At 40.1% G+C, this 15,664-nt stretch overlaps 1 protein-coding gene across 1 annotated transcript; it reads right to left on the bottom strand.

Annotated features, from left to right (window-relative positions):
• Window positions 1–2,184: 2,184 nt before the first annotated feature.
• LOC103714058 (ER lumen protein-retaining receptor erd-2.2-like) lies at window positions 2,185–14,260 on the bottom strand. Its single transcript, XM_008801190.3, has 6 exons — window positions 13,848–14,260; window positions 12,093–12,292; window positions 5,726–5,866; window positions 5,566–5,646; window positions 2,685–2,809; window positions 2,185–2,605 (listed from the first exon to the last, which is right to left on the bottom strand). Exons 1-6 carry the CDS (start codon window positions 14,068–14,070, stop codon window positions 2,557–2,559), a joined length of 819 nt encoding a protein of 272 aa, XP_008799412.1. The 5' UTR covers window positions 14,071–14,260; the 3' UTR covers window positions 2,185–2,556.
• Window positions 14,261–15,664: the final 1,404 nt, after the last annotated feature.

Below are 15,664 nucleotides of genomic sequence, written 5' to 3'. Positions count from 1 at the left end.
CAACCATGCGAGTCCCAATAAGCCCACAATTAATAGCATTACGTCTCTTGGGCTCCCTGGGGTTGGTGGGGTCTGGGCTTTTGAGGTGCGGCAGCGGAGGACGATTTGATTTTTGCACATGCTCGGGCAAAATTTACGGGATGTGACATTCCAACCTCAACTTGTGCGGTTTCTTTGGCCGCCATCTGTGACCCCACTCTGCGTCCTGCGCTCACCGGCCAAGAGGGGCCATGCTTTTGTTCGGCCCCTTCAAGATCCAACATCCGGGCCAATGGCACGAGCAGCAGCACGGAGGAAGGCGCTAATGCCGCAACCGAGAGAGACTACTCTGGAAATGTCCAAGAAGAGAATGATAGAAAGATAGCATCTAATGCTTTATAATGAAATAAACAAAAGCAATATACTTATTTTACATTCTCACGAGGGAAAAAAATAGCTCCATACTCTGTTCCCCATCGGCTATTCGATGTTCCATTATAATGTGGCCTAAATCTGATCCGTCCATCACAGGCCGACAAGTAGCGAGCATTTTGAAAAAAATTAGATTTCAATTTTTTTTTGAACCCTTGGCGGAGTCCACATATAAGCGAGAATGATAACGCAATGATGGATCCGCGCTCCCTCTTCTTTATAAACAAAGCTAAAGAGAGGAGCAGATGAGAGAGAAAAGAAAAGTAGCAGCCAGGGGCTTCTAAGCACAAGAAATTTTTTATAAGAGGCTTTCAAGCTCTCATGGCAACAAGTTCTTGTAGACCGGAATGTTAGTTCTTAGAGGTCGTCCAATCCATGTATCCTTGGTGATCAGGACGCGAGTCCCTAAAATTGAGACATGCAACATCCGACCAGAGCCATGCTAAGCTCTCAGTTTGCTTCTAGTCCGTGCATCCTTAGCGATCAAGACATAAGTCCCTAGAGTTCAAGACCCACGACATCCGACCAGAGTCATGCCGAGCTCCCAATCTATACTCCCAGTCCGCGCATCTTTGGTGATCATGACACAAGTCCTTGGAGATTAGAACCCATGACCTTCGACCAGAGCTATGCCGAGCTCCCAGGTCATACTCCAATGCCGAACTTCCATGTAGAGCACCCCGAGCCAAGTACTCTAGGGCAGACACTCAAAGCCTAACGGTTCAGGAAGATCACTCTACCATGATGCTTTCTATTTTATTGCTATTTTATGCTATTGTTCTAAAGTATTGCCTGACTTAAGCATCTAAAAAGGTCCGACTAGAGCCACCCAATGGGCCTTCTCTTCTCTTTGTGTGTAGACCTATGACACACCGTAGCAGTTGGTGTTTTGTCTTCCACCACCATGTACCAAGCAAGTTGATTTGTGCCATGTGCCATCCATACCTCCAAATCATCATAGCATGATTGGGCAAGGTTTGGGCATCAACGCATTGCAACACTAATTTTGTGTTGGTTATGCTCTTTTGAGTTCTGCCATGGATGACAAGATCCATTTTTGCATGGGAAAAAGCTTTTCCTTTTCTCTCTCTCTATTGAGCATTGACCAAAACTAGGCCACGCCAAGGTCTCTCTCACCGTCTCGGCCACCGGCGAAGCTGTTGGAGAGGGCGGAGCCTAGCCACCAACCGCCGAAGCCCATACGGAACAAGGATGCTCTTGGCTCAAAACCCCCTCGACCAACCATGAAGATGCCTCTCCACCATTATATTTCAAATTCAGTGGTGTTGAACACAGCAAAGAACATGAGAGGATGCATGGATTGTTGTGATCATCCATTGGCAGGATCCTCCCCCGCACTTGCATACTTGGATCTCTCCCTGAACGAAGGCAAGAGCTCCGAAACATGAAACATGGAACAAATTGTGGAGACGAGAATTATCTCAGACAAGGAGTCTGCGTTGCAATAGCACAGTTGATTCTGTCAACCAACACTAGTGCAAGCACAAAATCTAACGATGCCAAGGATAAGAGTTACTTTAGATCCATGTGTGCAGTAAATTAATCAGCCAACCATATATCCTCAACATGGTACAAAATTTGGCACTCTCGCAGACATATTTCAATCTTTTGTCCATAAACCTCCTCCAACAACATCCTCTGCTCCTGCGAGGAAGACGAGAGAACCGCAAGATCAACATCAAACAATTTCCCGAACGACATATTAGCCCAAGGGATCTCAATGCATTGGCATGATTTGAAAAAAACAATAAATAATGGCAAATTCTCCACAAGCTGATATGAAAGGAAAAAATATCCATGAGGTTTATGCTTGCAGGAATGCCAGGGAGTTTTAAAGAGCTGAGATGTTTTTCCCAGGGTTAAGATAAAAGATTCATAAAAGGTTGGGCTTCTCTTAAGTACAGGCAGGCAGCAGAACACCAATGCATTCCCAACCGGGATATCTACATAAAATTTAACTTCCATCCACTTTGCAGGCGTTGACAACTTGGATATATCACTCGTGAGAACTCACAAAGGCCATAGGTTTCGAAGGGATAAGGCGACAGAAAATGCACATATCCAGATTTCATATTAAGTTACTTCAGGGTACAATAACTGACACGTTGTACAGAATATTTAAATTTATACCACCCCAGAAGGAAGACGTAGCACCAATTGCCCGCCGACAAGACTGTAAAAGAAAAGATATATGAGATTTTGGAATTCAACTAGTACCTTAAGGCACCTCATGACCGAAATTTGGCAGTTACCTTTTGATGTAATAGTAGCAGAAGTCTGCAAGGATGAAGGTTTGAACAATTTCTGAGAGAAGAACCATGGAGGGCCACAACCCATAGCCTAAAGCTGTCAGCAGGCGTCCACCAGTATCCACAACCTAAAACACAACATTTGTTTGCTTTAATAAGAAATTATTCTAAGAACACAATGAGGAGCATAAAAATAAATTTAGAGTCAATAAATATTACAAATTCCTTTTTTCTCAAATGAAATTAAGAGCTTAACTTTAATTCAAAATCATTTTTCTGCTGGATATTTGATTGAAATGAAAGTAAAAAAGCAAATCAACAGTCCCCCCACCGCAACCCACCACCCCAAAAAAGGAATTCTTTATTTCCTAATAATTTTTTTCCCTTTCTGAGCAAACTATTAAGAAAGAACTAAAAAAAAAAGAACAACTATTAAGGAGGATTTAATCTCAGATGTAACATTGCAGTTTTTACATAAAAAATACAAAAATGAGGAAATCTTATGTTTCAACATGTACACAAGCAAGCACTTCTTACATTCCATGAAGTCCCTAAACTCAAGGATTAAATAACTAAGAACGAACCCACAGTAGAAACTGTGTTCTCTTTATTTTATAGAAATAAAGAAAATAGAGAATCAGTTTAATTTCAACAAGAACATTTATATTTGCTGTATAAACAAGTTAGAGATGCTAATTTTAAATAATTTAATAGTCAATCCTAGTATGGGTTTGTAAAAACAAGAGTTAAATTAATACTTCGGATGTTATTAATCTTTACTTTCGTAATCATTCTTTTACATTGTTTGCAGTAATTTAATTGCCGCTCCTATAATGCTAACTGGAGTCGATATCTTAGAAGTTAAGCTAGTAAAAAGACACACCAACCATAATATGCCTTGGGAAAATAATATGCCCATGTGTGCCCCTCTGTGCGCACTCAGTGTATGATTGGCAAGCTGGCAGCACACAGGATGAAGGGTGTGTTCAACCCTGCGTGCTGATCATGAGCGGCCACATCAATTACATAGGGGCACATCTGGGCCTCTGAGTAAAGCAATGTTCCAAGTCTCTCACGACGACAATCCTCATTGTTAAATTGTCACCAAACAATTCAACTAAAAAATGGTGCCTCATATATATTAACTTATATTAGTTCTCTAGTATTTCTTGAATTCTTCTCTCTTTTTTTTCATTTTCTAGGTTTTAAAATAATTTTATAACTTCAACATTTTGCATAAAAGATCCATTCGATGTTGAGAAAGAAAAGGTTATATCTAAGTACGAGCAATCCATAAATTTAAAACACCTTACATACATTTACTAAACACCAGAAATATTATATATATAAATTGAAACAAAAGATATTATCCCTGATTTAATAAGCAGAAAAAATGAAGAACTTTTGTACAAATAAGCACACATTTTTAGTGTGCCTTAGAATGTCAGATTAGTTTAATTGGGTCAAAAAGCATATTTGAGCACTCAGAATGTGAAGGATGAAGATGGTAGCTACAGAAGCAAAAAGTGCATGCACTGATTTCCATCAAAAACAGTACATGCACTGACGTGCATGTAGAAAAAAGCTGGTCTTAGGTTGCAAACAAGCAATCTGCCTTCTGCTGCTCAATATTGCGCCTCAACTATCATACAACTCGTCATCTCCAATAACAAGATGCAGACATAAGCAGCAACAGAGAACTCCATAAAGGAGATGATTTTGAGTGACTACATAAGTCAAAATGCAAAAGTATGACAGGTAAGCAGGATGAGCAACAATGCAAAGAACCAAACAACCGCACCAGAGGACTATATTCACAAACAAGAAGCTAGAAGTGGTCAAAATTTTGAATTAAAAAAAAAAAATCCACAAAACGTGGACCATAGATAATCACAAGGACAGCGGCCAAGGCAATAAACCTTAATGAAAGATGGGAAGTTAGGAGAGAGACAATTAAGATCATATGTAAAACAGACAAATAAGAAATGCGCATTAAATACCTGATAAAGCCAAAAAAGAAGCAAGAAACTTCTAGGGCCATAAGAAACATATAGCTCCAATTCTAAACCATTCCAAAATGCAGTACAGAAGTGATGCTGAGGAAAAATGGAAGATCAAAAGCCTACATGTCCCACGGAAAACTAAGAACAGAGTACCAAGGGATAAACCTTAGCACAATAATCTTCCATTCCAGGCACGGGCCAGCAACCAGGTCAAAATACTTAGCTACTATACAACAAAATGTGTCATGATGATCATAATATGCCAATAACTCAAAATTATAATGCTGTAACATATGAACAGGCCCTCCATCAAAATCTCCCATAGCTGCACAATGGCCCTAAATGGCAGCAAAGACTTCAATAACATATGAATTTGAACAAAGTTATGGAATGAGACCAAAATATACATACTAACATATATATGATGATAAGCGAACATGCCTGTGGTTGCCGTACTGTGCATATATAACCATACAATATGTACAATCAAAAGAACAATCAACACTGGCATCATATTGACACCAAGTATGCAATGATACAAATCACAATTAAGCAGCATCGCTAATTACACAAACGATTTAGTCTTCATTAGAAATCTAGTTTGTCAATCTTGATGCTTAACTTTCTCATGCCAGAAACCACAATATGAAAGTGTGATCTTTAAACTTATAAGGTTTACCTAATATACAAGATTTTAAGTTTTTATTAAGCAAAATTGTAGTATTCATTGAAATTTGTTTAGGAGTTTGCTTTAAAGAACACCATACCAAAACATGCATGTTCAAACATAATGAATAATGTAGGACCAATTAAATCTAAATAGAAACACATCTCAGAATAGTAAGAGATATTTCAAAAAATGGTAACTTGCTGAATCAAACCTGAAGGACCCAGTGTGCACAACTCAAAAATCTGGCAACTCCTAATGCAAATACATAGTGAGCCGTGAAAGGTTCAACAATCTGCCAAACATAAATGAAGATATTCTGAGAAAAAAATCATTTCCTAAAACAACAAGGGCTACCATTTTTCAGCATTTACCTTTGTGTTTTGCATCAAATGTAATTGGGGTAACACAGAGACAGCTTCCAAATAAACACAAAAGGCCCAGAAAATCCTGTTCACAATATTATGTGATGTCGAAGGATGAATTAAAAGGGCTAGTACAGCACAAGGCACCGCCTACATCCATATGAAGAGAAGTACAACTCAGTACAACTAGAAGCTTATAAATATGACCAAGAAATAATTAAGTCAGTAAATAAAATGAAATAAACAATTCAGAATAACATCTTGGAGGCTGAAACTATAATGCTTGCAGAACTTATATAGTGCCATCATTGGCCCTTTATCCAAGTATACAACATTAATCCAATGATTGACGAACAAATTACAAACTAAATTACCTTAACCTCATACTGGAGAATGGAAATTGAAAAGAAAACAACTTCCAGATTTTCAGGATCGTATTTCCCTCATAAGTGGATATAGTTTGAACTTTGCAGTCCTATAATTTATGTCAAAAAAATATACAAGTATCCTCAAGCATATACAGCCTGCCAATTCTCTTTTTTCTCACACAAACCAAGAGATGGTAGTTTTGATGTCAGTAATGTCAAAAATAATAATATTGCATAAATTTTAGAGAGAACTCCCTATGGTAGATATAAGTGGTGCCTGCTCTCTCTAAGTTGAATCTGTGCTGCATATGTTGCATTTCATCAGAACTTGAGATATTTTTTTTCCATTCACTATCTAGTTACAACCAAGGTCTGAAATATATTATAAGATGAACCATCTCTCCTTGTGCATTTATGCTTTCCCATCTTTTGAACAATTAAGTCAGTATAAGTTGAACAATTGCCAGACACATGAGAGAGATTTCCACAAAACCACTTGAACTCATCAGAAATAAAAGAGAGGGGAAATACATCTGTAACAAATAAAACTAGTTATCAGTTATAAATTTTACATAAACTTTTAATGACTTCAGTCTGTATCAGTCCAGACTGCCTGAAGCAAAAAGGGGGAAAAAAGGATTGAAACGCGCAGTCCTAAGTTGGCTGGTGCTTCTCTTGAACAGAAAAGTTAGACCAGTAGAGCTTGATTGCTGCAGAGAGAACTTATGTGTTGAAAAAGGAAAAAAATAATTGAAGCAGAAAAACCAGAGCACAGTGGGTTGAGGGTCCCTCTTTATCTTTTTCAAGTACATTAGAAATCCAAGGTCGCGAAATAAGCAGATAGGTCACTTCAATTTAAAAAGGCCATGCTCCAGTTCTGATGAAGGTAACCCACCCAGATTTTGGAAGGGCAAGTGGGTAGAGGAAAATGTTGCTCTAATGAAAAATAATTGTCACATCATGCCTGGACGGCCTCTCGATAGCACTAACTACTAAGGACAGCAACCTTGAAGGTGCTGGCGAAGGCCAAGTCATCATGCTTAAACACATTAAATTTCAACAAGACAAATAAATGGTTAATCATTCATATTACAAGACCCATTATGATAGAGTCTCTTGATATATCAAATAACAGAGAAAACAACAGCTAACAGAATAATAACCGAGGTTTGAAAAACCACAGTATGGCACACACGATGGTATGGTCCCACACCAAGACACTGTTCGGCGTCCATTCTACATTGATACAGGTCAATGTGGGTCAATAGACGGTTAGCATGAGTGAAATGAACCAGTCGGTATAGGCCATACTGACGATACATGAATCCTCAGTAGTAACAAGGTTAAATATGTCATGCAGGAGCATAATGATCTTAGGTGGCATTGCTATCACATAGAGGCAAAGTTGATACAGCATGAATATGACATTGATAAGTTAATGCTTCTATTTTTTCCATCCCCAATCAATAATGATTATTAATAAATGAAAAATAGAAAAACAGTCATGCAAGAAATATCAGCAACACCTAAAAAAACTAGCAAACAAACAAATTTGTCACTAAACCAGAAATATATCAAGCCTCCAAAGAGCCGACCTACTTCAAACAGAATAATGAAAACCCGCTCCTCCTGCATGGAAAGAAACTAAAAATTCACTAGATCTGCTTTTGTCCTCGAAGACTAGCTGTCAGCATTCTTCAAATTGCTTACCAGACAGCAATAATATGCATATTGCTCTCTTCATCCAAGTCTACCATGTCCCAATGAAAATGTAAACCTAAGAGAGTCCCTAACCCAATCAAGAAATGCTAAAGGCCTCATGAATTCGCTTGACACTAGCCAACCATCATAATATAATAATCTTACCACTGCTGCAAACGATGCATTCCTTCCATTGCCCATCCCTGCATTAACTACCACTAATGCCTAATGGACCGCATTTCCACAGAGACAACAAGCCAAATGAAGACCAGGTCTACAAGACTTAAACCAATTATTAGCACATTCCATGGCAAAAAACAATTCTTGCAATAACAGAAAGAGACAGTGAGAGCGTGGCCCACACGTCTCCCTTGACTCTATCCAAGCAAGGAAACATTCATGTTCAACTTGCCTCCAGCCCATCTAATTTCAGTCATATTCCTTCTTCACATAAATATGGCCTCTAGTTGATGTGCATTAAGTGTGTACCCTTGGTTAAGCTATGTAATTGGACTGAGAATCAATAAAATAAAATATTTCTTGTGTTTTCTTCTTTGTAAAAACTTGCTAATGAGGTCTCTTAATCAACAGTGCCACAAACGCAGGAAAAAGTTTGCAGTACATTCTTCAGTTTGCAGGAAAGTCTAAAGCAAACAACCAGTTGATTCAAAATCTTCAGTCCACCTCAACCCCACAGCTCCCCCTCCAAAAAAAAATAAAAAGAAAAGAAAAATAAAGAAAAAAAAGAACCTGATACCTATCTTAAATTGTAAAATGACCATCCAATTTCAGATGCCAACTTCCAATTAAGATGTATTTTATAACAAAATCATTAAAGATTTAAGTGTTAAATGCGATGCCTGTCACAAGCATGATTTGGCAAAGTACAGCATACTGTGCCAATTATTAGCATGCAAATATATGCTTAAGATATCTTTTTTTCATTTGTTTTTGATCAACAAATAGCGATAAATAGATATGTTCTAAATTTATAATAAACTTAAAATACTTAAACCAATCTGCCACTTGAAGCAAATTATTCATATCGTACACACAGATCAGCCACACACACTGTAAAAAGTTTCATGCAGTAACAAAAGTGAGTTTGAGAAGGTTTTTCATAACTTTTAGTTCAGACAGACAAAAATACTTTATTAGCACTTCACAAACAAGACTATATATATATATATATATAGATATGATAAATTCCAGCTTTAACTCTGTTTTAAACTTATGATTGATCTAAGATAAGCAGCTAAACTGGGAAAGACATTGCAGAATATAGCAGAAGCCGCAAAAACAGAAACAATGCCTTCTGGAGCCACTTAGCTGCCTGAGAAACATTACTAAAACAAAATAATTGACACCAGTCAGAAGCACTACGAGACAAGTGTGCAAAAGCTACAGATAACTACTATCTCATAAAATTGTAGACAATATGATGTATGATAATTGTGACTAGATATCCCTAATCCATAAATCACGAAAAAAGAAAAAGACTGACCATTCATCTTGTTTATCTTCTATACAACCATGCTTAATTTTAATCTCTAGTGTAAATTCTTAAGCAAATACCGTCGCTGGTAAAAGTTCAGGCCAAGGTCGACGGAACCGTCTCGAACCGGACGGTTTCGGCCGATCTGAGCCGTAATGGTGGCTTCACCGGTACGGTTCCACAGTGGAAACAAGACCCGTTGCCGAAGCCGGAGAAGGAGAAGGAAAGAGAGAGCGAGTGGGGAAGGGAGGGAGAGGGAGAGGGAGAGGTCGGGAGGGCCGGCGGAGGCCGCAGGGGGGGCGGCGGAGGCCATGGCAGGCGAGGTCGCGGTCGGATCCCTGTTTCGTTCGAAACAGGAGAACCGGCCGCAGCCTCACCCTCCGCCGGCCCCCGCTTCCCTCCCTCTCTCCCCTTCTCTCTCTTTCTCTTTTTCTCTTTCCCACGGTACCGTACCCTCGCTCGTCGGTGTAGGCTCGGCACAAGCCATACTGGCACGTGCTGCCGGGAACCGGTATCGGACATCGTAATTGGGAATATTTTTTTCTGATGCCAATGACTATTGCTCTCTTAAGGGCATTTCTAAGTCCGACAAATGTAACTCCTGAACTTCAACGTCTCTTTTGGTCATTAGAGGAGCTTCCTTTACATTCAGGCAAGCCACAATCATCAGTCTTCAAAACCCAATTGCTTCTTAATGCTGCTGCAAACCTCATTTGTTACAAGTTGCACTTTCTTGAAACCCAATTGCTTCAAAACCCAATCAAGTTGCACTTTCTCAGCTCCCCTATCAATGGCAAAGATGTAGACATCTGACTTTTGGCACCCTACAGACTATCCAAGTACCCTAATTAACTACACCTTAGGATGGCTTGCCAAAATGGCTTGATCATGATTGCATTTTGCATACCATTTATACTGCATTCTCATATTTTCAGCCAAAGGACCAGATTATAGCAAGAGGTTTCCTGTGGCAGGATACCTAATGTCCAAAATCTTTGAATGACAAGCGAATCACCGAAGTAATAGAACATCAGTTATGTAGCCATCTGACATTTCAGCCCGTCTGACAAGTCAGGTGACTGGCTCTGCCAGATGGTAAGACCACGGTCATCCGACGGTGTCCGACAGAAGTCTCACCATCAAACGCTTTCCGACGGTGTATACATTGCCATCAGATGCCTTCTAACAATGATTGTTTTGCCGTCTAAATAAAAACTCGCATTTAAGCAACTAAAGTCCAAGTCCCTCATGACTTTATTCACTTTTCATTGTTTTTTTAGCAAGATCTAGCGATTTTCTTTAGTCTCACATTGCTCTCACAAAAGCTAGGGCTTGCTAGGGCACCTCTATCTCTAGAAGCCAAAAACAGAAAGTATCACTCAGTTTCTCTCGCCAGTGGCTCGGTAGCAAAGCTCAAGCATATCTTGCAGAAGAGAACTGAAAAAATACCTGCATAAGGTGGCCAAAATTTGAACCTTTTGCGGTTCCAAAGAATGCAAAGGGTCTGAAGGCCCTGCGAGATGGTCCATCCGAGGGCATATCAATTCAGGGAAGTCTTCTTTTTGCTTCTCTTTTCTTTTCCTTTTCTTTCTGCTCTTAGTTTGATTCCAAGTTATTTTAAATTTCGCATAAGCATAGCATAGCATAGCCATCCTAGTCTTCTAGTTCCCCAGGGGTTTTAGGAGAAAGATACGTGATCATGCTCTTTTCCTTTCCAACAATCTCCCAAGTTAGTTCTCCCACAATTCGTCGTCTAGTAGTAGTTCTTAGCTTTGATTCCGGTACTACACCCAATAGCCCTCACTCCACTCAATCTTTTTTTTGTGGGAAGACACTGTTGAGACAACTAAGACCCCTGATTAGAGTATAAACTATCCTAGAGGAAAGAACCCACGGATCAGCATCACTCCGATGGCAGTGTATCAGTGCCAGCGGAAACGAAGCATTGCATGGCAAAAGCAGAACATCAATTCAGTGCTAGGTTTCTAGATTGAGGCTCATCAACTACTACATCAGCAACAACCCTCCATCAACAACTAGAGCAGCGCAAACCAATACAAAGAAAATATGAAATTATTATGAGCTACCAGTGCTTTTCATAGCTCACAGGAGAGCATTTTGCATTGTGTGAAGTCCAACGTCATCTTGAGGACCCATTCTTTAAAGAACAGTTGCTATCACCAGACCTTAATGATCTACCAGACCATATTATAAGTGGTTTGCTCGCACAAGGAACAAGACACCTCCAATATTCTGCACAAGACATCAGTTCAACTGATATACATCATGTCAAGAAAAAGTAGTACTTTGTATCACACAAATTCCATATCCTCAAGGACTAGTGACGAGAAAGATACACTTCTAGTCCTATGCAGCAACAAGAACTCCTTTTTCAATTTCCGGACTCCGACTTAAGAACAACCATGCAGAAATAGTAATCTTATGCCTTGTGCAGATTCTTTTGTTTCCGAAAAAATGCAATGTAACATGTTAACGTAGCATGATCACCAATTTGGGCACTTGATTGGTTCAGTAACACTCACCTTGTCTTCATATCCACCAACTAAACATTGAATGCTGCTTATTTTATTTCAGATATTATTAACATAAGTATTATACAATTCACTGCAAGTTTCAGCCTACATGTTAAAATAAATAATTGTAGCAAGTTTTATCAATCATTCGCCCAGTGAGACATAATGAGCACATTGCAGAAGGCCTTAGTTAGAGGTTCCAGTGTATGGTAGTTCAACGAGAGAGTGAACATTAACTTCTAAATATGGAAGGTTGGAGAAGACGAGAGATGTCTTACCACATAGTATATTGCAAAGTTGTCCTTATCCTCCATGTAACTTGACTTCAGTTTAAATCGAATCATATAGATAACCCACAGGGTAGTCAGAAGTGTAGCAGAATCCAGTAGTGTGTGTATGTCATACTCCATAACAACACTGCAGTACAGTCTAACAGCTAAAAATAAAGCTGTTAAATCCTGAGATTTGAGTGAAAGTCCTGCAGCATTTGAAAATTATGGATTAAGAAAGATAAATCCATGGAAATCGGAGCAGTTGCAACACAATCAGTAACTCAGTAGACAATTAAGAATCCAAATAAACAAAATTTGACAACCTATCAAATTCGAAGAACTTCCTGTCAGCAATGACAATAAGATTCAGCTATGAAACTATGTAATATCATTAATTTCATCAAAAGTCTGATCTCAATGATAAATAATAGCATTTATTAACTGCTTGAACATGCACAAACCCCAAAAATGAAGTTACAGAGTCATCTTTTCCAGGAAGAAGTGAGTAGCTCAATCTTAACTTCCGCTATGAACTAAAATGAACATTACCTAGCTTATAACTTTTCTATCTGCACAAACACTCCTGGAGTTAAATAGTTGTTGATCTTCATCAAAGTCAGATAAGAAAGGTGTATAGCATCTCCTGAGTCAACCTAAGTCTCTGTGGATCTCTCACAACTTTGTGTTTTACTGTTGAACTATGGGCAATATTGATGGAACAATGGCATCACTACAGTCTATCAAGCATATCAAGCATTATGCTAAAAACTGCAAGTGTACCTTCCATACATAATACTTGACCTTGAACCATTAGAGCAAGATAATTTTTCAAAAATTTTAGATAAAAAAATGAGTAATCAAAAGCTACAATTACCAACATAACAACATGCTGCACACAATGGATTCGTAACATCTCTTGTTTACTTCCACCTGCACTTATTAATTTATATGCCCACAATTGCCACTCCAAGGTAGCCCTCATGATTGCTCAAAACGATTATATCCTTAAGGTACTTGTACTCAGCCATCCCAACCTAACTCAGTAAACGGCAACTGGGTTCTTACATGTCACATTCCAATATTCCATGCCACCCAAACTTCAAGAAAATTTGTTAAACCCACTTCAACCCTTTCTGTTCACGTCACCATGAGTCATCACAACTTTCAACCAACTCTTTAGCTTCCACTCGTTTTTTTGTAACGGACAGGATTCACTGCCCTTGATCCATGGATTGCTGCCACAAGGCTAGCCTCGCACTTCCTTTTCTTGAAAAGGACAGATCTCAACGAAGCTCGCAATCATCCAATTTGGTGATCCTATGGCGCTAATCAGAGAAAAGAATCATATATTCTGTTCCCAAAATTTTCTTTATGCCAAGATCCCAATCTAGGTACCGAGCAAAAATCCTCATGAAAAAGAAATGATTAGACTCGTACTGACCTAAAAAATCACTGCCACCATCAATAGTACCAGTAGTTCCTAGATATCTACATGTTGAAAACCCTAATTATCAAATAAAAGGGAAAACCTTTTTTTTAATATTCTTTAGTAATTCTTGCATTATGATCCATCAAGATTAGGGCATCTTCAAGCTATTCTAAACATCACTATTGCGACCTTCCACGGCTTCATCAGAAATAACAAATCAAACAAATAACCACAAAAATTGATAATCTTTGCAACCACAATTAGAAGAGAAACCGCCAATTTCATCGATAAAAGACCGGATGACTTAAAACTAGAGAGAGGGGCTAACGGACCGGCGCAGGTCCTCTCCTTGGTAAGCTTATAGATTAGAACTGAGATGCCGAGCGCGTGGACGGCCTCGGCGGCGACGAAGAGGTTGTCGTGGTCGTGAACGACGAATCTGAGGAAGACCAAGGCCGCCATGCCTGCCACCACGCTCAGGAACGCCTTCACCTTGGGCGGCTGCCGCTTCACCCATCCCACCACCACGTTCATCGTCCGTCTCGATCCTCTCATCGTCGCTCCTTCGATCCAATCGCTCGATCGCTCGCTATCGGTGCCTTCTCTCTCGATCCGAGTAGCCGAGAACGAAGGGAGAACAATGGGAACGGCGAAACAGAAAAAAGACTTCTTTTTTTTTCCAAAGATCCAGAAAGAGAGAGAGAAAGAAATACGAGGGCTTTCGGAGAACTCCAGGAGATGGTCACGAGGGGGGTCTGTGGTATTTAATATTTGTGGTGGGTTTTGATAACGATGATGACACGGATGGCGTTAGATGTGGAAGGTGATCCGTCGACGGCCCACTAACAGACTGGGCCAAGCTGGGGTTGCAAAGCAGGAAAGCCTACTTCTTGCACCACAAGATACTGCATAGCAGAGTCCAAAATGAGTCTCGGATGACTGCAACTAGGTCGGGTCCAAAATGAGTCTCGAATGTGATCCGGTCGGTGACCGGACCCGCGTAGATCCGACCCATCTGAATTTTAGGACATGCGGGTCCAAGTCGGATCCTAAAATTAAACCCGAATCATTTTTTGGGTTGGATCTGGATTTACCGAACGGATCCGATCCGACCCAAATGGATCCGAAGAAAGAGAGAGAGAGAGAGAGAGAGAGAAAAAAAAAAAAGAAGTGGGGGGAACACTCGGCCCGTCAGGATTCTCTCTCGATCTACTACACTGTTGATACCTCTGGTGTCTCGGTAGCTGGCTTTTTTTTTTTTTTTTCTTCTGTTTTTGGGTTTTTGTTTCTTTTAACTTTTGAAGGGCGAAAGTGAGAGAACACTGAACTGAATATGGGTCATGTGCCAGTTTTCTGCAATGGAATTGGATTTTGGAAGAAGGTGGGATTTTTTTTGTCCTCGTGAGAGGGGAGATGGGAGACACCAAGTTCCGTCCAATCAGTCGTATAGATAAAAAATAGGACATTTGGCTTGAAGATCGACTTAGTTAGTCATGGGTCATCTATTCTGACTCAAAGTCACCCATGGCTTAGCAAGTCTTTTGAGGCATGGGTCACCCAGCACCTCATAATTATAATATGACCAAATTAGATTTGCCCAAATCTTTGTCCCAAAGCACAAAAAATTGGACCCGATTTGGATCCGAACCGGATCCGACCCGAACCCGACCCGACCCCGAATCGGATCCGACCCGATCTTCAACCAAATCGAGTCTGGGTCCAAAATTAGGATCCGAACAAAAAATCGGATTGGGTCGAGGTCACTCAGGACCCCGACCCGACCCATTTGCACCCCTAGTGATCCGTCATGACTCACAGCTGATTGTTGCAGGTGGGAGATGGATTGATGGGCTTTCAGCTACAGGGGCAGAGCTCAGGGCAGCTTAGGAGGGTATCTCCTACGCGAAACAGAGGCTGAGGGTTGAGCACATCATCCTAGAAGGAGATTCCGCCACAGTGATTGATTGGATACGGGAGGAGGGATGGAGAGGGGATGCGAGTCCTCTGCTTTCTGACATCCGGTTAATGTTGAGAGACTGCAGCGCGTTCCAGGTTGTGCATGTGTATCGAAAGGCGAACAGGGTTGCAGATTGGGTTGCTTCCTATGCGGTGCAGCACTCTGAAGGAGTCTTGTGGCCACACCAAGGCA

The sequence above is a fragment of the Phoenix dactylifera genome, chromosome 18 (genome assembly GCF_009389715.1).
Source record: "Phoenix dactylifera cultivar Barhee BC4 chromosome 18, palm_55x_up_171113_PBpolish2nd_filt_p, whole genome shotgun sequence".
NCBI lineage: Eukaryota > Viridiplantae > Streptophyta > Magnoliopsida > Arecales > Arecaceae > Phoenix > Phoenix dactylifera.
This window is presented reverse-complemented; position numbering and strand designations above follow the sequence as displayed.

Bases quoted from the DNA above. Each gene is read 5' to 3' on its own strand.
- LOC103714058 (XM_008801190.3), bottom strand. From the start codon at position 14,070: ATGAGAGGATCGAGACGGACGATGAACGTGGTGGTGGGATGGGTGAAG. The intron at 5,867-12,092 runs GTAAGACATCTC...ATATGGATGTAG, and splicing joins ACTTTGCAATATACTATGTG to GCGGTGCCTTGTGCTGTACT. The intron at 2,606-2,684 runs GTAACTGCCAAA...TTTCTTTTACAG, and splicing joins TGCTACTATTACATCAAAAG to TCTTGTCGGCGGGCAATTGG.